Source organism: Hypanus sabinus, chromosome 7, assembly GCF_030144855.1.
Source record: "Hypanus sabinus isolate sHypSab1 chromosome 7, sHypSab1.hap1, whole genome shotgun sequence".
Lineage (NCBI taxonomy): Eukaryota > Metazoa > Chordata > Chondrichthyes > Myliobatiformes > Dasyatidae > Hypanus > Hypanus sabinus.
In genome coordinates this window covers 58,540,358-58,564,786 of record NC_082712.1, presented here as the reverse complement: position 1 = coordinate 58,564,786, position 24,429 = coordinate 58,540,358, and the positions used below count along the sequence as shown (strand labels likewise).

General features: G+C 40.7%; 1 protein-coding gene across 1 annotated transcript in view; it reads left to right on the top strand.

Annotated features, from left to right (window-relative positions):
- The window catches only part of unc45b (unc-45 myosin chaperone B), a 104,151-nt gene that overhangs the window by 40,495 nt on the left and 39,227 nt on the right, over window positions 1–24,429 (top strand). Inside the window, exons 2-7 of the mRNA XM_059974724.1 lie at window positions 3,238–3,399; window positions 14,602–14,638; window positions 15,057–15,232; window positions 17,695–17,784; window positions 21,185–21,352; window positions 23,944–24,112. Of these exons, the coding sequence (XP_059830707.1) occupies window positions 3,238–3,399; window positions 14,602–14,638; window positions 15,057–15,232; window positions 17,695–17,784; window positions 21,185–21,352; window positions 23,944–24,112 (802 nt within the window). The remainder of the gene's footprint in view (window positions 1–3,237; window positions 3,400–14,601; window positions 14,639–15,056; window positions 15,233–17,694; window positions 17,785–21,184; window positions 21,353–23,943; window positions 24,113–24,429) is intronic.

The window sequence follows — 24,429 nt, the reverse complement described above, 5'->3', positions numbered from 1 at the left end:
CCTCAGAATAGATGAGGAGGAATTTATTTAGCTAGAGAGTATCGAATCTGTGGACTTCTTAGCCACAGGCAGCTGTGGAGGCCAAGTCTTCATGTATATTTAAGGCAAGGTTTGATAGGTTCTTGACTGGTCACTGCATGAAGGGATATGGGGAGAAGGCGGGAGATTTAGGGCTGAGAGGCAAAATGGATCAACCACGACAAAATGGTGGAGTAGACTGGATGGGCCAAATGACCTAATTCTGCGCCTATATCTTATGGTCTCATAAAATGATGTACAAATAGATAGTGCTTTGGTAGATGAAAGCTATTTGACCAGATTTGTAGATACATTTCTCTATTTTGAAAGCCCAGTTTCATGCTTCTGCCACAAACAATTACTTTTTTTTCTCAGCTTCAGGAGAAATGTGCAAGAAGTGCTCATTTCTGCTACCAGTAATGTTTAAGAGAGTAATGTAGGAGTACATGAGATCTGTCAGATGGAGTGCTCAGTACAATCCTTCAGAAAGCCAGTGTTCTTTGGAGTACCATGCTCCATTGCCTCGAGCATCTAATTTCCCTCCCGTGATGCGAGCATGGGGTTCAGTTTAAACACTCCGGGTACCACAACGAAGGAACGTTACGCTGCATGAGGCAGTTAAATTAAGGCCCTCTCTGTTCAAGTGGAAGTAACATAACCTGCTGCAGCTTTTGAACAAGGGCAGGGCAGGTCTTCATACTGTCATAATCAATCTTTAGCCTTATTGAAATAAATTATCAGGACACTTTTCATTGCTGCCTCTGGATTTTGCTCTGCACATTTTGGATGCTATAATTCAAGCATTCCCTACTCTTCAGAAGTAATTCATTGGTTTGGTGTTTCAAGATATCTTGCAGTTATACAAACATCCTTGAAGTAACTAGTTGATTTATTTTGGTTTATTATATGAATAATTCATTTGAGGCATTCAGGAAAACTTCAATCTTCATCCAAAAGATACTGGTTTATGAGGGGCAGAGTGGTGTCTCAGTTTAATATCTCTTCTGAGAAACTGCATTCCCAACAAATCAGGCCTCTTCTAATTGAGCAGCAAAGCCTTGGCCTAGTTCTTCATACTTGAGTCTGTGGAGTGGGTCTTGAACCAACAATCATCTCACTTAGGTTAGAAAATCATGTTGGCACCAATTTCCTTAAGTTTAGGAAACTTGTTTAGATGGGTGATCTGAAAACATCAGTTTTTATTCAATTTGAGGGGTGGAAGGAGAATATTTCTAGTGAGGTAATATTGCAGTTGGGTATCCCTGCAGAATTGGCGTTAGGTCAGCAGGGATCACAAACAATCCTTTTGGAAACTCTCGTGAACAGTACCACAACTGAAAATATGGATTGCAATGTTGTTTTCATTTTCAATACAGAAGAAGGGACATCTGTTGTTCAACTGAGTCAGCCAATCAGGTAACAAAGAATCTGATGAATGAGATCAGTAATGGCTGAGATGGGTGTCTTGTGATGAGGGTGATTGGGAGAAGGCAATTGCAGGACAGATATTGTGTGACCTTGTATCTATTGAGTCTCCTTGTACACTGTTAGAAATGATAGATGATTTTGACCTTTGTAAAATAGGGACGCACAACATGGAAATTTTTTATTATGGGAAGAATCAATGTGGTTTCAGTGGTGGACAAGCAAAGTGTTCATGGAAGCAGTGCTATGCCAAGGGAGTTACAGGATATTAACTTAAAGAAGGAAAACAGGGTATCATCAGCTCATAATACCAGCTGTTGAAGTTTACGGAAGAAATGACACTAATATTAAATTCTAGTTACAACAATGGCAGGACTGTGTGCAAGCACTTCCTACATTCAGCAAAGAGAAAAGGGACTGCATCCCAGAAGGTATTGCTGAAGCATAGACTCAACTGGCCATCGTACAAAGAGTGGAGGCTGCAGGGTGAATTGGTTGAAATATATAAAAGGGCATATATAGGGTAAATAGTCAGAATCTTCTTCCTGGAGTGGAAATGAATAATCTTTAAGGTAAGAGGAGGAAAGTTTAAAGATTTACATGGCAAGATTTTTTACACAGTGAATGGGAGGTGTCTGGAATATGCTGGCGGGAGAGGTGGTAGAAAATACAATATCAATATTTAAAATGCTTTTGGACAGGCGCATGAACATCTAGGGAACAGAGGGATATGGACCATATGCCAGCAGGTGGAATTAGTTTGGATTGCATCATGTTTGCCACAGACATCATGGGGCAAAGGACCTGTTCTGTGTTTTACAATCTCTCTAGTATTTTTGTGCCTTTTTCCATTCTTCTCCATTTCACCCCAATATCAAATCATCTGTTCTTTGCTTTCAGGTCCGTTTATTTAGATTACTCATCTACCTATGGAATTCCCATACATCTAGCAACCTTGCTTTGTTTAAATGAAAACAATCTACTGTATAATTTTAGAATTAAAAGAGCATGATGATTCCTTTTTTGGAAGACTCATCCCGTTTGTTGCAGGATGCAATAACCAAAGAGATTGAGGTTTGGTGTTGATTTCTATGGGTGAGATGATAAACACTATAAGATAGATGAGCAGGATTAGTCCTTTTGGTCCATTTAATCATTGGAGCTATTTTAAATTTGATTCTTCCACCTTACCAATTAAGAACCTAAATTGGTTCTGCCTTTAGTATACATCCAATGACAGCCTCCACAGCCTTCTGCTGCAACAAATTCCATAGATTCACCATCCTCTAGCTAAATAACACTCCTCATCACTTTTTTAAGGGACATCTCTTTAAAGCTAAGCAGTGGTTTGCTCTGCTGAATACAATTATGGCAGTGGGATGGGGGGGGAACGTCCTCTCTACTGCATGGGGGTCAATATCATTGCACAATCAAAATCATTGCAGGAGATTACATAGACTTGCCCTGCACCAATTACTCACTGTGCTTCTTAGACTACATCAGAGACAATGCCTCAGAAAAACAGAAGCGATTTCATGAACATTTATATGATAAGGCAAATAATTTTTAATATCAGTATCAAGTTGAAATGGCATTGACCGGTAAATGAGAAAGACCTCTTCTATCTTTCTTTAAAATGGTGGCCATAGGGTCATTTGCATCAAACTGAAAGCAGAGATGGAGCTCAGATCTGGGAAGTTACCACTTACAATAGCACAGAGCTCCCTCAATATGGCACTAGGAACGTCAGCCTGCACTGTGGGTTCACTCGCCTTTATTGTACACTGGTTTCAGATGGAAGATCCAATTCAGCTAAAGGAGAATGGCAATGAATTTTTTCAGAACAAAGACTATGACAAAGCCATTGACTGCTATACTAAAGCTATTCAACTGATTAAAGACAAGAAGGCTTTGGCTACACTTTATAGAAACCGAGCAGCATGTCACTTGAAAAAGGTAAGGACTGACTCCACCCCTCATTCTCCTGAACTCAAGGGAATACAACCCAAGAGCTGCCTGATGTTCATCATATTGTAACCCTTTCATTCCTGGAGTTATTCTCGTGAATTTTCTCTGAACCCTCTCTAATGTGATGTTGAGGCTCCTTTCTAAAATGAGCCCAAAACTACACACAATACTCCAAGTGAGGTCTCACAAGGGCCTTATAGAGCCTCAACATCACATCCCTGCTCTTCTATATTATACACCTCAAGAAATGAATGCCAACATTGCATTCGCCTTCTTCACAACTGACTCAACCTGGAGGTTAAACTTTAGGGTATCCTGCACAAGGATTTCCAAGTCCCTTTGCATCTCTGCATTTTGAATTCTCTCTCCATCTAAATAATAGTCTGCCTGTTTATTTCTTCCACCAAAATGCATGACCATACACTTTCCAACATTATATTTCATTTGCCACTTCCTTGCCCATTCCCCTAAACTATCTAAGTCTCTCTGCAGTTTCTCTGTTTCCTCAATACTATCCGTTCCTCCACCTATCTTTGTATCATTGTCAAATTTAGTCACAAATCTATAAATCCCATAGTCCAAGTCATTGACATACATCATAAAAAGCAGCAGTCCCAACACCGACCCCTGTGAAACTCCACTGGTAACCGGCAGCCAGCCAGAATAGGATCTCTTTATTCTCACTTTCTGTTTTCTGCCTATCAGCCAATGCTCCACCCATGCTAGTAACTCCCTTGTAATACCATGGGCTCTTATCTTGCTAAGCAGCCTCATGTTCAGCATCTTGTCAAAGGCCTTTTGCAAATCCAAGGATAGCACATCTACTGCATCTCCTTTGTCTATCCTGCTTGTAATATACTCAAAAAAATTGCAGTAGGTTAGTCGGGTATGATTTTCCTTTCAGGAAACCATGCTGGCTTTGGCCTATCTTGTCATGTGCCTCACTGTACTCCATAATCTCATCCCTAAAAAGTGATTCCAACAACTTCCCTACCACTGATGTCAGGCTAACAGGTCTATAGTTTCCTTTCTTCTGTCCACCACCCTTCTTAAATAGCAGAGTAACATTTACAATTTTCCATTCATCTGGTACAATGCCAGAACCTATCGATTCTTGAAAGATCATTGTTAACGCCTCCGCAATCTCTCCAGTTACTTCCTTTCGAAGCCGACGGTGCATTCCATCAGATCCAGGAGATTTATCCACCCTCAGACCATTAAGCTTCCTGAGCACCTTCTCAGTCGTAATTTTCACTGCGCATACTTCACTTCCCTGACAGTCCTGATTGTCCAGAATACTGTAAATGTCTTCCACCGTGAAGACTAATGCAAAATATGCATTCAGTTCCCCTGCCATCTCAGTGTCTCTCATCACAATATCTCCAGTGTCATTTTCTATTGGTCCTAAATCTGCCTTTAACTCTTTTTTACCCTTTAAATACTTAAAAAAAACTTTTCATAACTTCTTTGATATTAGTCACCAGCTTCCTTTCATAATTCATCTTTTCCTTCCTAATGACCTTCTTAGTTTCCTTCTGCAAGTTTTTAAAAGTTCCCCAACCTTCTATCTTCCCACTAGTTTTTGCTTCCTTGTATGCCCTCTCGTTTGCTTTTACTTTGGCTCTGACTTCACTTGTCAGCTACGTTAGTGTCCTTCTTCCATTCAAAAATTTCTTCTTATTTGGGTTAGAGCATCTATGTATACAGTATCTGTGATATATAGCAGCTGCAGAAAACACTTGCAGTGAACCCTTGGGATTTGCAACCCTTTGCCAGATAGGATGGTGGAAACAGATTCATTTACAGCCGTTAAAGGGCCGATTCTGAAGGAAAGAGCTGCAGGTACAGCAGGTAAAATCAGGTAAGAGGATACCTGATTGCACTTTGGAAGAGATGGTTGGTCTGTTACTATTAGGCTTGGGCTCCGCCCTCTAGATTCTGGGAGTATTTTTGTTTAAAATTTCTAATTTTGACGATCAACTGGATGGATTAAGTGGAATATTATTTAAATCAAATTTATTCCAAGTGGAAATTAATGGAATCTGTCTCCCACTAAGCACTAAAAATAAAGATTCCTGATAACCTGTTGGTTATTGTCTTATGAGAATATTACTACGCTTTGAGGGCTAAGGTGAAAGACATTCAGAAATGAGTGGTGCAACACCTCCCAAGAGGTGAATGAAAGCTTGTGAATAAATTTAGTTTATGTTGTTCTTAGTGAGTCTGAGGAGATAATTAGTCTGCCTCATGCATACACCAGGCCAGATCTTGTTGAAATTAAAACCCCTACTATAAATGTCCATCATTATTAATGTATAAATGATTATCACTGGACCAGAACACCATAAGACATAGAACAGAATAAGGCCATTCAGCCCATTGATCATGGCTAATTTATTTTCTCTCTCATTCTCCCATCCTTTCCCCAAAATGACACATTAATCTCCACTTTGAATATACCCAGTGCCTTGGCCACAGATTCCATAGATTCACCTCCCTCTTGCTAAATAAATTCTTCCTCATCTCTGTTCTAAAGGGATGTCCTTTTATTCTGAGGCTGTGCCCTCTGATCCTTTACTCCACCACTATAGGAAACATCCTCACCACATACACTCTACCTTGGTCTTTCAATATTCCGTAGATTTCTATAAGATACCCCTTATTCTTCTAAACTCCAGAAGAAACAGGCCCAGAGCCATCAAATGATCTTCATATGTTAACCCTTTAATTCCCGGGATCATTTTGATATACCTTCTCTGGAGCCTTTCCAGTGGCAGCACATAATTTTTAAGATATGAGTACCAAAACTTCTCACAGTATTCTAAATATGGTCTAACTAATGCCTTATAAAGCCTCAGTATTACATCCTTGTTCTTGTATTCTAGCCCTCTTGGAATGAATGCTAACACTGCATTTTCCTTCCTCACTACCTTATCAACCTGCAAGTTAATCTTTTGGGAATCCTGCACAAGGATTCCCAAGACCTCTTACATCTCTGATTTTTGAATCTGTTCCCCCTTTGGAAAATAGTCTATGCCTTTATTCCTTCTACTGAAGTGCATCACCATACACTTGTCTATATTGTATTTCATCTGTCAGTTCTTTGCCTATACTTCTAATCTGTCCAAGTCATTCTGCAGATTCCCTGCTTTCTCAACACTGCCTACTCATCCATCTGTCTTTGTATCATTTGCAAACTTGGGCACAAAGCCATTAATTCTGTCATCCATATAACATGAAAAGTAACAGACCCAGCACTGACCCCTGCAGAACACTATTTGTCACTGGCTGCCAACCATAAAAGGCATCCACATTTGTCTTCTGCGTGCCAGCAGTTTTCTGCCCATTCCTGTAATACCAAGGGCTTTTATCTTGTTTACCAGTCTATTGTGCAGCATCTTATCAAATGCCTTCTGAAAATCAATATCAGTAAACAATATCCAATGATACTTATTTATCTAACCTGCTTGTTATTTTCTCAAAGAATTCTAACAGATTTGTCAGGGGTAAGATTTCCACTTTAAGGAAACCATATTGACTTCTGCCTATTTTATCATGTGCCTCCAATTATAATGGAGTCAATAATCAATAATGGAGTCTGACATTTTGGCAACCACTGAAGCCAAGCTAACTGGCCTATAATTTCCTGTCATGTGCCCCTGTCTTCTTAAAAAATGGAACGACATTTGCAATTTTCAGGAGTCTGGAATCAATCTTCTAAAAACCATTTCAGAATCTATGATTCTTGAAAGATCACTTCCAATGCCTCCACAATTTCTTCACCTATCTCATTCAGAGCCCTGGCATATAGTTCATCTTCTTCAGGCATTTTATCTACCTTAGACTTTTCAATTTCCACAAGCACCCTCACCTTAGTATAGCAACAAAACTCAGTTCTATGCCCTGACAGGCTTGAATTTCTGACATACTGCTGATGTCTTCCACAGTGAATTCTGGTACAGGATACTCACTCAGTTCCTCCGCTATTTCTTTTTCCCCATTACATCCCCTCCAGCATCATTTACCAGCAGTCTGATGTCCATTCTTGCCTCTGGTATCTTCTGTTTGTCCATCATTTCTTTGTTCCCTATTACTACCTCAGTGTCATTTTCCAGCAGTTCAAAGTCCACCCTTGCCTCTCTGTGACTCTCTAGATATATCTGAAACAATGTTCGGTATTCTCTTTAATAGTATTGGCTAGCTTACATTCATATTTCATCTTTTCTCTTATTATTGCTTTTTTAGCTGCCTTCTGTTGGTTATTAAAAGCTTTAAAAGCTACATGGAGGTTGGTGACCAGTGGTGTTCTGCAGGACCCCTCCTCTGTGTGATTTTTATAAATGACCTGGATGAGGAAATGGAAGGATGGGTTAATAACTTTGCTGATGACACAAAGGTTGGGGTTGTTGTGGATAGTCCAAAGGGTTGTCAAAGGTTACAGTGGAACATCAATAGGATGTAGAACTGGGCTGAAATGTGGCAGATGGACTTCAACCCAGATAAGTGTGAAGTGGTTCATTTTGGTAGGTCAAGTTTGAAGACAGAATATAATAGTAATGATATGACTTTTGGCAGAGTGGGGGATCTTAGTGATCTTGTGGTCCATGTCCATAGAGCACTCAAAGCTGCTGTGCAGGTTGACAGTGTTGTTAAGAAGGCGAATGGTGTATTGGAATTCATCAACCATAGGATTGAGTTCAAGAGCTGTGAGATAATGTTACAGCTATGTAAGACCTTGGTCAGACCCCAGTTGGAATACTGTATTCAGTTCTGGTCACTTCATTACAGGAAGGATGTGGATACTATAGAGAGAGTGCAGAAAAGGTTTACAAGGATGTTGCCTGGATTGGGGAGCATGCCTTATGAGAATAGGTTGAGTGAACTTGGCCTTTTCTCCTTGGTGTATAAAATCATGAGGGGCATTGATTGTGTGGATAGCCAGAGGCTTTTTTCCCGGGGTCAAAATGGCTAACACTAGGGAGCATTTTTTTTAGGTGCTTGGAAGTAGGTACAAGTGGGATGTCAGAGTTAAGTTTTTCACATAGAGAGTCCTGGGTGTGTGGAATAAATTGCTGGTGGCAGTGAAACGGATACAATAGGGTCTTATAAGAGCCTCTTAGATAGGTACCTGGAGCTTAGAAAAATAGAGGGCTATGCACTAGGGAAACTCTAGGCAGTTTCTAGAGTAGATTACATGGTCGGTACAACATTGCGGGCTGAAGGGCCTGTAATGTGCTGTAGATTTCTATGTTCTATGTTCCCTATCCTCTAGCTTACTACAAATTTTCACAGTATTTTGAGCTCAATCTTTTGCTTTTATGCTACCTTTGACTTTCTTTGTCATCCACAGTTGCCTCAATCTCCCTTTGAAATGCTTCTTCTTTTGAATGAACTGATCCTGCAACTTTTGTATTATTCCCAGAAACTCCAGTCATTGCTGCTCTCCTGTCAGCCCTGCTAGCAACTTTGGCCAGCTCCTCTCATGCCTCTGTAGTTCCGCTCTAAACTAATACATTTGATTTAATTTCTCCACCTCAAACTGGAGAGTGAATTTTATCATATTATCTATCATATCTTCTACCCCCACCTTCTAACTCTGACTCCTGATCTTTTTTACCCCAGTTCTGATGGAGGGTCTCGGCCCAAAACATTAATGATACTCTTTTCCATGAATGCTGCCTGGCCTGCTGAGTTCCTCCAGCATTTCGAGTGTGTTGCTTGGATTTCCAGCATCTGCAGACTTTCTCTAGTTTCTATCCTATTATGATCACTGCCTCCAAAGGTTTATCTTAAGCACTTTAATCAAATCTGGTTCATTTCACAACACCTAATGTGTTCTGGAGTTTGAAGTTCACCTGTAAGGAGTGTCTGTGCATCCTTCCCATAAAATGCATGAGTTTCTCTGGGTCCTTTGGTTTCCTCCTATTGTCCAAGGCACACTGGGTAGATTAACTAGTCATTGTAAATTGACCCATGATTAGGTTAGGGTTAATTGAGTTGTCGGGGGTTGCTGGCGCAGCATGGCTTGAAGGACAAGAAGGGCCTACTCTGTGCTGAATCTCAGAATCAATCAATCCAGAATTGCCTTTACCCCTGTGGGCTTTCTCACAAGCTGCTTTAAAAAGCCATCTTGTAGGCAGGCATTCCATAAATTCCTTCTGTTAGAATCCAGCATCAACCTCTTTTTCTCAAACAACATGTGTATTGGCATCCCCTGTGACCATCGTAACATTGCTCTTTTTGCATGCCTTTTTGATCTGCCATTCTAATTTGTGCCCCACATCCTGGCTGCTGTTTGGAGACCTGTATGTAACTCCCATCAGGGACTTTTTAACTTTGCAATTTCTTAACTCTATCCATAAGAATTCTACATCTTCTGATCCCATGCCATTTCTTTCTAAGGATTTGATTTCATTCTTTATCAACTAAGATACCCCATACCCCTCTGCTCACTTGTCTGCCCTTTTAAGATGACGCGTATCTTTGGATCTTAAGCTCCCAGCTGTGAACTTCTTTCTGTGATAGTACTGCCCATAATATCATACCCATCAATTTCTATCTGTGCTGCAGGAGCATTATTTCCTATACTGTGTGCATTCAAATATAACATCTTCAGTCCTGTGTTCATTACCCTTCTCAATTTTGTCTCCATGTTACCTGAAGTTAAATTTTTATCCCTTTCTAAACTTTTTGTCTCATTCTTTATTCTGGAGACTTCAGTAACCTCTTCTGCACTCTCCTTCTGATGCACCATCAATAACTCTCGGAGACGTGAGTTAGGGTAGGCTTTTATTGGCTGGAAGAAAGCACCGTCAGCAGCAAGAGACCACCACACAATATCCTGGAGACTGAGGAAGGGGCTGTGCCTCCAATTGCCTTTATACCGGGGTCTGTGGGAGGAGCCACAGGAGCAGTCAGCGGGGGGGGGGGGGGGGAACGTGTCCAGAGAAGTATACGTAGTTCACCACACCTTCCCTTTTACTTTAACCATGCTTTTTCAAACTGCTGAATCCAGCCCCCTACTATTTACATTAAAGCCCTATCCAGACCTCTAATTCACAATTACGCAATTTGCCTCGACCCTAGTCCCAAAATAATTCAGATTGAGCCCAGGCCATCAGAACAGCTCCCTTCTTCCCAATATTGGTGCTAATGTCTGACAAATTCAAAACCATTTCTCCCATACCAATCTCTGAGCCATGCATTTAGCTCCCTGATCTTTTTAACCCTGTATCAATTTGCTGTGACTCAGGTAAGAATCCAGAGTTTTTTTACCTTTATGGTCCTGCATTTTACTTTAGTTCCTAGCTACTCAAGTTCTTCAGCAAAATCTCTTTCTTTGTTCTTACTATGTTGTTGGGACCCATGTGGTTCACAACAACAGAAAATTGTTTCTATTCCTCTGACTATACTATTCCCCCATCTATTCCCCAATTTCGCAATCTATTTCTCTTCTCTCCTGTCTCCGCTCCCCCTGCCACCAAATAGCTTTATGAACTAGGATGCCACAGTTCAATTGCTCATCCTTCCTACAGCTCCCTGTCTCATCCTCACAGGGCACAGCAATTTCAGACCAGTTGAATTAGCTCAAGGGCTGAGACTCTTCTAGCACACCACTTGGATCCCCGTACCTGCCTCGCTCACAGTCACAACCTCTTGTCACCGACCCAGAATTTGAAGTGTATGATTTAATGGGTATGACTGTCTTCTGAAAGACAGTGTCCAAGTAATTCATCCTCTTCCTGATGCGTCACAGTGTTTCAAGCAACCAACTCTTGCTGTAGATGTCGTTACAAATAAAATCAATGGGGTGCACCAGATCCCCCTTCATGCAGCTACAACATAGCACCTGATCCTGCATTCCTAATTTATTTAATTCGCTACCTTTTTAGTTAACTACTGTAAAAAAGACCTTACCTGTTCTTACTGCTACTCATCTGTGCTTCCTTGCTGAAGCCTCTTGAGTCAAAGCCTCAGACCTCAGACCACTACACTGCCCACTCATGCATTGGCAAACCAAAATGGTCTCTGGGACTTTGACCTCCAACCCTTCTCGCTGAAGCCTCTTGAGCCAAATTCACAGTTCTCCACTCTAACTCTGTTCATTCAGACAATCACTGCTCTGTTAAAACCTCACTTCTTTTTATTGGCCAGGTGAAACTCACATGTGAGGAGACTTGCTGTTTTCAATGGTTCCCACTCTTGCACTGATCTTGCTTTCACTACCCCAAAGTGAACACCAGAGTAAAACTGAAGAGGTGCATCAAAGAATTAACAATCTCTGAACTTACCAGTTGACTTGCGCAGCTCCATCAATAGACAGACAGACATACTTTATTGATCCCGAGGGAAATTGGGTTTCATTACAGTTGCACCAACCAAGAATAGTGTAGAAATATAGCACTAAAAAACCATAAATAATTAAATAATAATAAGTAAGTTATGCCCAGTGGAATCTAGTACAGGACCAGCCTATTGGCTCAGTGTGTCTGACACCCTGAGGGAGGAGTTGTAAAGTTTGATGGCCACAGGCAGGAATGACTTCCTATGATGCTCAGTGTTACATCTTGGTGGAATGAGTCTCTGGCTGAATGTACTCCTGTGCCTAACCAGTACATTATGGAGTGGATGGGAGTCATTGTCCAAGATGGCATGCAACTTGGACAGCATCCTCTTTTCAGACACCACCGTCAGAGAGTCCAGTTCCACCCCACAACTTCAGTGGCCTTACAAATGAGTTTGTTAATTCTATTGGTGTCTGCTACCCTCAGCCTGCTGCCCCAGCACACAACAGCAAACATGATAGCACTGGCCACCACAGATTCGTAGAACATCCTCAGCATCGTCCGGCAGATGTTAAAGGACCTTAGTCTCCTCAGGAAATGGAGACGGCTCTGACCCTTCTTGTAGACAGCCTCAGTGTTCTTTGACCAGTCCAGTTTATTGTCCATTGGTATCCCCAGGTATTTGTAATCCTCCACCATGCTTCACCTAAGTGACCTCTTAACCTCATCCTCCCTGATGTAATTCTCAACATTCTAGAGTTGGTCATTAATTGTTCATTCAGCTCAACAATGTTGAAATTAAGTCTGGGGATAAAATGTTTTCAAGGTCAAAGTTCAAACTTTGAACTTTGAACTCAGTGTAGAAATTAAGTCTAAGGATTAAATGATGTCCTCGGCAGAGAAAAGAAACAATGGTAATTGTTCAATCTTGTTCTTACATTAGTAAACCCCTCTTTAAAAATTCTGAACACATTTAAAATACAAAAAAAAATCTTTCTTACTTTTCAGTCTGTTATTTAAATTAAAGTTTGTGCTCTCTTTGGATTTCTATATTTTATTTGACACTAACTTATCCATTTTTTCTGTGTTTGTATGTATCCTTCTCAATCCACAAACCCATTTAAGGATTGGAAATGCTTATCTCATCATTCACTGAGGCCCAGATAGCTCATAAAAATGTTCAAAGTTCAAAGTAAAATTTATGATCAGAGTACATACATGTCACTACATACAACCCTGAGTTTCTTTTTCCTGCGGGCATAATTAACAAAACTATGGAACAGTACTGTAACTGTAAACAGATCAGTGAACAACAGACTGTGCAAATGCAAATATAAATAAACAGAAATAAATAATGAGAGCATGAAATAACAAGATAAAGAGTCTTTAAAGTGAGACCATTGGTTATGGGAATGACAGAAATAGAATGAGTGTAGTTATCCCTTTTGTTCAGGAGCCTGATGGGTGAGGGGTAGTAACTGTTCCTGAACCTGGTGGTGTGAGTCCTGAGGCACCTTTACCTTCTACCTGATGGCAATAGCGAGAAAAGAGCATGGCCTGGGTGGTGAGGATCTTTGATGATGGATGCTGCTTTTCTATGGCAACATTTCATATATGCTCAATGGTTGGGAGGGCTTTACCCTTGATGTACTGGGCCTACCATTTTTAGGATTTTCCACTCAAAGTCATTGGTGCTCCCATACCAGGCTGTAATGCAGCCAGTCACACTTTTCACCACACGTATATAGAAGTTTGGCAAGGTTTCCGATGACATGCCAGATCTCCACAGACTTCCAAGGAAGTAGAGGCGCTGTTGTGCTTTCTTTGCAATTGCATTTACATACTGGTTCCAGAACAGGTCCTCAGATTTAGTGACAGCCAGGAATTTAAAGTTACTGACCCTCTCTCCACTGCTGATCCTCCAATGATTACTGGTTCATGGACCTCTGCTTTCCTTCTCCTGAAATCAACAATCAGATCCTTGGTCTTATTGACATTGAATGAATTTGTTGTTATTATACCACTCAGACAAATTTTCGACCTCCCTCCTGTATGCTGATTCGTCACCACCCTTGCACAATACTGGTGTCATCAGCAAACTTGTATATGGTGTTGGAGCTGTACTTAGCCACACAGACACCAATGCTGCCTGAATTGCAAATTATTTGTCTTTCATCTCCAACCTTTTAAAGCACCTGATGCTGTTGAAGCACAGTTGTGCTGTAGGAAACTTGGTCACTAATAATTTACACAGAAAGATGCCACATCAAACTTATTGAAATTAAAATAATTACCCTCATTCTTGTGAAGATAGGAGATCATATTGGAGGCATCTGACAGGTTCTCCATCTAACACCCATCATTCAAGGTGGTAGTGATGAATTGCATTCTTGCTTCACTTCGGTGGAGCAGGGAACCAAATAAGGGAGGTGGAATAGGCAGATAGAGGGGGCCACCCGCAGTGCTTTGTTGCTTATGCAGATCACCTCCCAGCCTCTCTCACTATTTCTATTCTTCCCTCTTCCATCTATCTATCAGCCCTCCACACCTGGATCCATTTGCTCGACAGCTCTTCTTCTACCCTTTATCTAACCTCTTCATACCGGCTATCTTTCCTTTTGTCCTTCAGTGCAGACAAAAGGTTTCAGTCAAAAATGTCACATGGCCATTTCCCTCCATAGATACTTCTGACTTACTGAGCTCCTCTATCATTTTGTGTGTGTTGCTCAACATTTCCAGCATCTGTACAAATTCTTGTATTTATGGGATTGGCATTTTTTCAGAAAACTCTGTAATATTTATTAAGCTCATGCTTCTTGTCTAATAGAGTGAAATGCGTTGCAATTTGCATCACATATTTAAATAACACTGGTCATAACCAGACTTTTTTTTTGCTTCTTTCAAGGAAAACTATGTGCCTGCTGCATCAGATGCTTCCAAAGGTAAAGTCTCATGATCTCTTGTCATCTAATTTCTTAAAACTTCCAGCCTAGTTCTCAAATACTGTACTACTGTATCCCCATCTACATTGTCATCTGCTGTTTTTTCAATTCAGATCCTTTCCTTACATTCAAATATACTTAAATTGTTTTTGGCAGTTGTGCCTTCAGCTGGTAAGGCCCTAAACTCTGGAATGTCCTCCTTAAATCTCTTTGCCTCTCTGTCCTTAAATATTGCTAATACTAAGCCTTTGATCATCATTGCTCATCGGCCCTTTTGGCTGATCATTGAATTTTACTGTTGATTGCTCTAACGAGCACTTTGGGCTACTTAGCTTTCTGTGTTGTAAATAGGAATTGTGGTTTCAGTGATAAATTGAGGTATTTACCTGAATAAACAATAGTTTACTTCTATTACCAGCTATTGATGTGGACGCATCAGACATCAAAGCTCTCTTCAGGCGTAGTCAAGCATTGGAGAAGTTGGGGAAACTGGACCAAGCTTTTAAAGACATCCAGAGATGTGCAACAATGGAACCGAAGAACAAAACATTTCAAGAAGCTTTGCGGCGTCTGAATCATGATATTCAAGAGAAGGTGAGAGTGAGAGTGAGAGCAGTGTTAATTGTGCTCATCCTTGGGAGCTGCTCCTTAGGGAATCATCAGCTGGGAACTGTGTAGGGGTCAGCTTATTCTTGACCTTCCTGCCTGCGAGTAGCAAGGGTGGATGTAAGGAACAAACTGAACCTCAGATGTTGGTGCATCTGATCTGCAGCTCTGCTGTTGGACTCTCCACTTCACAACTAGCTACTTAGCTCCATGGCAGGCATTTCTGACGGTTGTATTGCAACACATTCTTTTGCACAAGGTTGTCATCCTTGACTCAAAAGATACTACTGCCGTTTTGAAGTAACTTTTCCCACTTAAGTGGAGTATTAGAAAATGTACTTCATATTCTTAGAAGTTTATTTTTTATAAATTAAACATTCTAAACTCTGGATCAATACTTAAAAGCAGTTGAAGGCCTTTAATGGCAGCAGAGTGACAAGGTGACCTGTGGCCACCATCTGAGGCACAATTGGCCTTGTGAGATGGCAAGAGGTGGATCACACTAAGTCAGACCCAAAGGACTGCATAAAGTAAGTGCACTGTGCAAAAAGTGCAGGACACAAGCATGGGTGATGTGCCAGATGAAATACGATCTAACTTGTTGTTGAATAGCTTTTAATGTGTCCATCAGAAAATGAGTTCATCTGCAACTCAGTGAAAATAATCTGTGATATTGGACCAGGACACATCCAAGTCCACTGAAAAACAAGCAACTTAATTCACAACCCTAATCCTACCTCAACAACAGAACCACCTCCTGCTCTGTCATGGGCTTCCCTCTGAATGCGGTTTTTTTTGCATTCTTTAGGCATAGTCTTTTTTCTCGTCACTCTCTTGTATAATTTACATTCTGTGTGTTGTCTGGACCTATATGCCTGTGATGCTGCTGCAAGTTTTTCATTGCAGCTGTACCTCACCATACTTGTATATAAAGATTTAAAGATAAAGATTAACTGTATTTGTCACATGCACATCAAAACCTACAGTGAAATGTGCCATTTGCACAAAATCAAATTGCGAGGAAGTGCTGGGAGCAGCCACGAGTGTTGCCATGCTTCCTGAGCTCCAGACCAAAATGGGTTCTGCTTTTCCAAGTAAAATGAAAACCAGAGGGTTAATATAATAGTGAAGATTTCAAACATTCCTCATTATTCTATTATAATACATCGCTTGCTGTACGTGACTGACTGCCACATTTTCAGCTGTGTAAGTCGGAGCTATTAGTGTGTGGGTGTTTTTGATTTGCTTTTTGGCTGGTTCAGCACAACATTGAGGGCTGAATGGCCAGTTACTGTGCTGTACTGATCTATGTTCTGTTACAATGTGACTACATTTCAAAAACACTTAATTGTTTGTCAAGTGCTTTGGGTTATTGACTCAAAATGTGAGTCAGTAGAAATGTGAGTCTTATTTTATGTAATATTTTACAGTGTCACAGTTTAATGTAGCTGGAAAGTTGCTCTGTTTGTTTCATGGTTGGCAACCATTATTTAATTTGCAAAGAGATAAAGAAAGCATATAATTAGTCCTATGTCTTAGAATTAGCTCTAATTGGCTTATGACCAAAGTAACTATTTCAACATTGTTACAGCATCCATAATTTTTCACACTGAGAGAATACTAACCACGGGGTTCATTCCCAGAGAGAGAGGATTAAAGAGCAGGGCTGCTATGAAATTATGCATCAAATATTGACTGCACTACACGTGGACTTCTGTGCACTGGCTTGGTCTCTATATTTGATTTCAAACCCCTAGAGACAGACCGGGAAAGAATAAGACCAGAACTGAGAAGTTATAACCATCAAAAAGATTGACAAGGCTGCGATTGTTTCTCCAGAAAAGAGGAAATTGAGATGTCTTGAGAGAAGTTTTTAACATTAAAAAACAAGTTCTTTGGACAAACACGGATGAAACAATTTCTTTTGAGAAAGGTACCCAAAATGGGACCATAGATAATACACACTTACTAATAAACCCAAAAGGAAATTCAGGAGACATTTCCTCACCCAGAGGGCACTGGAAATGTGGAGGATATTGAGTGACAGTCTGTAGAACAGATGTGTTTCAGAGAGTACGAAATGGAGAAGAAGAGATTGGTAATGAGGTGGGATGAATAAATCTCAGAGGGAATGTAAATACCAGCACAGAGGCACTTTTTTCAAATAATAAATTAATCTTTCATTCCTCAAGCTCTGAATCAGTCTACTGAATGTTGGGAGTAAGACTGATGTATACAACAATGATTCAGTCTGAGATTGTGAACTCCTGTTATGCCTCGTTCTCACCTGGGGAGAACCTATATCAAAAAGTATCTGTGTCCATGGTCTCAGATTGTGGGAGAATTTTCATTCTCACAGGGAAAGTAAAAAGAAGCCTGACTAAGTCAGCAAATTAATTACTTTATTCACATTCTTTCAAGTGACAATGTGTATTTTTCCCTTTCAACAGCTAAAAATTCAGTTCTCCACAGATTCGAGAGTGGAACGGATGTTTGAAGTTTTACTGGATGAGAATATTGATAAAGAAAGGAAGGAAAAGGTTTGTCTAAATCTTGGACTGATTTTCTTTACCTGAAGATGGGAAACAAGGGGAGAAATTTGTCTTTGTCTGGTAGTATTGAATTGCTATGGATTATGACTGTCGCTTCACATTGACTTCCAATAAATTCAGAGTTATCAGCCTGTGACTAATTTGGAAATATATTCCCCTCTTAGTAAGAATATTGGGTCAAGGCCCACTGCAGATGTCATATAAAAGCTGATCTGCTGGGGAAGGAGACAATAAACCCAATCCCTCTCACGTGACTAGTGGTGTGCCACAGGGATCAGCACTGGGTTCATTGTTATTTGTCATCTATATCAATGATCTGGATGATAATGTGGCAAATTGGATCAGCAAATTTGCTGATGATACAAAGATTGGAGGTGTAGTGGACAGTGAGGAAGGTTTTCAAAGCTTGCAGAGGGATTTGGACCAGTTGGAGGAATGGGCTGAAAAATGGCAGATGGAGATTAATGCGGACAAGTGTGAGGTATTGCACTTCAGAAAGTCAAACCAAGGTAGAACATACAAGGTAAATGGTAGGACACCGAGGAGTGTGGTAGAACAGAGGGATCTGGGAGAACAGATACATAATTCCCTAAAAGTGGTGTCACAAGTAGATAGGGTCATAAAGAGAGCTTTTGGTACATTGGCCTTTATAAATCAAAGTATTGAGTATAAGAGCTGGAATGAAATGGTGAGGTTATAAAAAAACATTGGTGAGACTGAATTTGGAGTATTGTATGCAGTTTTGGTCACCTAATTCCAGGAAGGATATTAATAAGGTTGAAAGAGTGCAGAGAAGGTTTATAAGGATGTTGCCGGGACTTGAGAAACTGAGTTACAGAGAAAGGTTGAATAGGTTAAGACTTTATTCCCTGGAGCGTAGGAGAATGACGGGTGATTTGATAGAGGTGTATAAAATTATGATGGGTATAGATAGAGTGAATGCAAGCAGGCTTTTTCCACTGAGGCTAGGGGAGAAAAAAACCAGAGGTCATGGGTTAAGGGTGAAGGGGGAAATTTTTAAAGGGAACATTAGGAGGGGCTTCTTCACGCAGAGAGTGGTGGGAGTGTGGAATGAGCTGCCAGATGAAGTGGTAAATGTGGGCTCACTTTTGACATTTAAGAAAAACTTGGACAGGTATATGGATGAGAGAGGTTTGGAGGGATATGGCCCAGGTGCAGGTCAGTGGGACTAGGCAGAAAAATGGCTTGGCACAGGCAAGAAGGGACAAAAAGCCTGTTTCTGTGCTGTAATGTTCAATGGTTCTTTGTGAACATAAAAAACTAGATTATTTGGTCACTCTCACATTGCTTTCTAGTGGAGGCTTGCTCTATTTAAATTCAAGGCACAGCCTCAGGACGTTCCTTCAGAACACAAATGAAGAGGAATTTCTTTCGCCAGAGGGCAGTGAATCTCTGGAATTCACTGCCAAAGATGGTTGTGGAAGCCAAGTCATTGGGTATATTCAAAGCAGGAGTTAATAGGTTTGTGATTAGTAATGGTGTCAAAGGTTATGGGGCGAAGGCAGTAGAATGGGGCTGAGAGGGCAAATAAATTTACCATGATCAGTGGATCGAATAGCCGAATTCTACTCATCCATCTTATGGTCTTACGTTCCCACACTTCAGAAAGACTTCCTGGCCTATAAACATTGTGAGTTTCTCAGGCCATGAGATGAAATATAAAAATACAAGTATTTTACTTTCACTCTAAGAAGGTATTGTCATTCATGTTAACCTTTTCCCACTGTCCTGCAATGTGGGGAATACTGTCGTCTTTTAGATGAGACATTAAACATCTTTCTGTACAGGCTGCCTGACTTACTGTTTTCAGCATTTACTGTATTCAGTTCTGACTTTCACCATCTGTAGTTTTTGATTTTCATTCATTGGGTTATTAAGAGGCCTCTTAATAGTCTAAATAATGAGTACAAGAAAGTTCATAGTAAAAAAAATTGCTAAGCTGGTAAATCAGTGCCACAGTTCACACGATGCTATAACAGGTTGGGGTGTCGGAGTTCAGAGTTCAATCCCAGTATCCTCTGTAGGGAGTCTCTGTACATTGTCCCTGAGGAAAGCTTGGGTTTTCTTTGGGTCCTCCTGTTTCCACCCACAGTCCAAATACTTACCGGGTAGGTTAATTATTCATTGTAAATTGTGACTAAGTTAAGGTTAAATCGGGGTAGTGGGCAATGCTGCTCAAATGGATGGAAGGCCCTATTCTGTGTTGTATCTCTGAATCTAAAATCCAAATCTAAATTAGTTTAGTATTGCCACATGTGCCAACGTGCAATGAAGAACTTTATTCTGCATGCGATCTATACAGAATATTTCTTCACACCAGTGCACTGGGGAAGTACAAGAGTAAAGCAATAGCAGTGTAGAGCAGATAGATTATATAGTACAAGGCCTTAATGGGATAGACTGTGAGGTCAAGGCCATCTTATCGTACAAAGGGATTGTTCAATAACAGTAGGATCAAAACTCTCCCTGAGCTGGTGATACATGCTTTAAGATTTTTGTATCTTCTGCCCAATGAAGGTGGGGATTTGGTAGGAGAGAGAACGTTCAGCATGGGTGGGGTCTTTGATTGTGTTGGTTGCTTTACTGAGGTAGTGAAAAGCACAGACAGAGTCAACAGAGGGGAGGCTGTTTTTTGTGATGTGCTGATCGGCATCCATGACAACGCGGTTTCACGTGGTCTGGGGCCGAGCAGTTACCACACCAAGCCATGACACATCTGGGTAGGGCGCTTTCAGTGAAGCATCTATAAAAATTGGTGACAGTCGTGAGGACATGGTGACAATTTTTGACCTCCTGAGGAAGTAGTGCCTGCACAGAGCAGCCAGTAGCCCCCATTTTGCAGAAGGAGGGGGAAGTATGTCTATTTCGCAGCGTAATATTTACACCCAACCACAGATGCTAAGACTTGAATGCATTGCTGTTTGTGCAAGCTTGCCGGCAACTCAATGGCAGCTGTGTGTTCTATATTCCAGTACACAGATGAAATCTCATTGGCTCTGATGAGACGTCCTAAAGCACGAATCACAAGAAGCCAGCAGACAGGTCGCTAAGAAGACAAGTGTCATCTTGGCCTTTATCTAAGGAATTGGAGATTAAAAATAGGAGATTTTTACTAGATCCAGCATAGATCTGCCAAGATCATATTAACTGGCGGGGATGTTGAGAAGGGTCTCCTGGCCTACCCCTGCTCCTAATTTCTGTGTTCTTGTGCAAAGTGGCGGGGGCTCTTCACCTTCCAGATCACAGATGGAAGAAAGGCTTTCAACAGTTCATGGTAGCCTTTTGTGCTTGATGAATCATTTACTTTGCATCTCTATCTATTGTATGCTCTCCTAAATCCTCCTCTAAATGTGGTTTCTTCTACCAGGCTGCAAATAACTTGATTGTACTTGCGAGGGAAGATGCAGGAGCTGAGAAGATCTTCGGAAACAACGGCCTTAGTCTGTTGATCCAGCTAATTGAAACCAAGAAGCCAGAAATGATGCTGGCTGCAATCAGAACACTTTCGGGCTTGTGCAGCCGCCACAAGTCAAGAGTGAGTATGAACTCATACAGAATTGATAGAATACGGAGGGCTCAATTTTTTCTTTTTTTTTGGTTCATAGGTCATCTGGCATAAGAAAGAACAGCACAAGGACAGGACCTTTGGTTCATTATACTCCACTGAATCAATTAGTAATTAAACACCTAAATAAACTAATTTATTTTGCCTACACAATGTCCCTATCTTTTGATTTTTTGTATGCCCCTGTGCTCATCAATGAGCCTCTTAAATGCTTTTATCAAACTTGCTTTCACCACCACCCTGGCAGCATATTTCAGGCACCCCAAACTCCACATTAAACACATGCCCTCTAGTATTAAGACTTTTTAACCTTGGGGAAAAAAGATAACAGCTATCTATCCTATTTATGATTTTCATAATTTTATAAAGTTCTACCAAGTCTTTCTCAGCCTCTGCTGCTCCAGAAAACTTGCTTTTTGCACACGATGTTTAAACCCATCCTGGTAAACTCTGGCACTCTCTCCAAAGCCTCCACATCCTTCTCATATAAGGTTCTTTACAGGGTTTTATTTTAGATTATTATATTTAAGAGGGTTTTAGACCTGGCATTTAAATAGGCAAGGAGTTGGTCCTGATACAGAAAAGTGGGATTAGTCTCGATGGGCAAAGATGTCAGCATGGAGATGGTGGGCTGAAGGGCCTGTTTCTTTCCTGCACAACTCTGTGACTTATCATTATTTAACAGAACGTCTGTCAGAAAAAAATCTTGAACTAACTCTCAGTTTTCAGAATAAATCGGCAATGATAATAACAAATACCTGTATCCTTATGGCTATGCATTACTGCTTGCATTTTTGATATTCTGGGCCACTGCCAACTCCCAAGTTATACACATATACTATTGTCCAGCATGTTCTGTTTTGCATCCGTCATCATATACGATTGATCAGTGGTCAAATTCTCCATCTTGGTAAGTAATATTTTAAAAGCAAAACACATGGTTAATATTTTTCAGATGTGTTGCCAACAACGTTTCAATAGCCTAAAACATCCCAGACCTTTTAAAAAAGAATTTCTGGGCATGCTTTTTTGATTACTATCATTAAAAAGCACAAACTAAAGCCCTAGTGTGTTTTTACAATAGTGGCATGCTGGTGTTAATATTAGGTAAAAATCTCCCACTCAATTTCATTTAATAAAATCACAAACAAGAAATCTACGGAGTTATGTTTTTTATATATATAATTAAAGGGCTAGAACATAATAAATTATCCAGATGATATCTAATCGGGGCTTTACTACGCAAAGCCCTGGTTAGATATCACCTGGAGAACTGTGCATACTGTTGTGCTTCACAACATAGGAAAGATGAATGGGCCTTGAACAAAGTGCAGCATAGTTTCCCCAAATGTCACCCGTCTGGTTGACAGAGAGAAATTACAGAAATTAGGCCTGTTACCACTGGAATATGAAAGATTAAGTGGTGGGTTGACTGAGACCACTCAGAGGCTGATGCACCATCAATAACTCACACTGAGACGTAAGGCGAGATATCGGCTTTTATTGACTGGAAGAAGGAACCAGGAGTGAGTGTCTATCATACAAGGTCTTGGAGCCTGAGGCCGAGCGTCAGGCCGCAGATCTCCTTTATACAGGGGCCTGTGGGAGGAGCCACAGGAGCAGTCAGCAGGGGCGTGTCCCGACAGGCACATAGTTCACCACAGAGGCAAAATAGTTCTAAGACAATGTAGGACAAAAGCAGGTAGGCTACTCAGGAGAGAAATCAACTATTCCTGTAAAATCTAGAAGCATGGAATTCTCTCTCCAGAATGCTGTAGATTCCCACTCAATTAATAATTTAAAGTAAATTTCAAAAGTCAAAAGGATGCTGGAAACAATCAGTAGATCAAGCAACATCTATGGATGTAGAAACAGTGTTAATATTTCAGGTTGAGGAATGTTTTACTTTACTTTATTGTCACCAAACAATTGATACTAGAGCGTACAATCACCACAGTGATATTTGTTTCTGCGTTTCACGCTCCCTGAAGTACAAATCAAAAATTGTTCATTGGGAAAGAGAGAAAACATTGGCAGAGAGGGTGGGGTAGAGGTGGTAAGATTAAGGATATGTTTCTCGAAGTGTGGGGTCAAAATTGCCAGGGTGATACACTGCTAATGCACCCTTCTGGATGATTTATTAATGAGGGCAGTTAGATAAAGAGAAAACAAATAAAGGTACTTGTAAAAGCTGAAATGCAGGTAGGTGCATTGCTGAGACCTGAAATCAAATGTAGAATGTAGGAAATGCCCAGCAGATCAGTCAGCATCTATGGAGAGATTGAAAATGCTGTCATGTTATAGGTGGATAACCATAGTGTAGAACTGGCTAATTCTGATACAAATCTAAAAGCAACTTAGCCTATTTTACTTTCGCCCTAATCAATGTGTTAAGAACACAGAGTCAAGGTAAGTATGTTTAAATCAGCAATGACTGTGTTGAGTGGCAAAAGATTGAGGAGTTGAATTACCACTTCCTATTTCACCTTCTGTCAGTACGTGCGTGTCTTCTTTATTAGGAGGGTTGGATACTAATTCTGATGACAATTTTATGTTTGTAGGCATTGGCTGTTTTGCATTATGTGGAAATGGATAGGATCTGCGGTTTCTTGGGCTTATATGATGAAGAGATTACTTTGGCAACATCCAGTCTCTTCCAGACCATCATGGATAACTTTGAAGGCACAGATAGTAAGGAACATCGTGGGAAAGATGAAGCTCTGGTGCTTGGTATGTATGTGGTTCTTGGGTTTACATTAAAAATAATTCAAACAGAATTGTCAATTTATTAGAGTCATAGAATCATAGAGTCTTCGTTTCTCCACTCTGTCCTCTTGCCTTTTCTCCCCTGTCCCAGTGCCCCTCCTCCTTCCCTTTCCCTCATGGTCCACTCTCCTCTCCTATCAGATTCCTTTCTGTCCGGCCCTTTGCCTTTTCCACTTATCACTTCCCCGCTTCTTACTTCATCCCCCTCCCCCTCCCTCCATCTTCTTATTCTGGTATCTTCTTCCTTCTTTTCAGTCCTGATGAAGGGTTTTGGCCCGAAA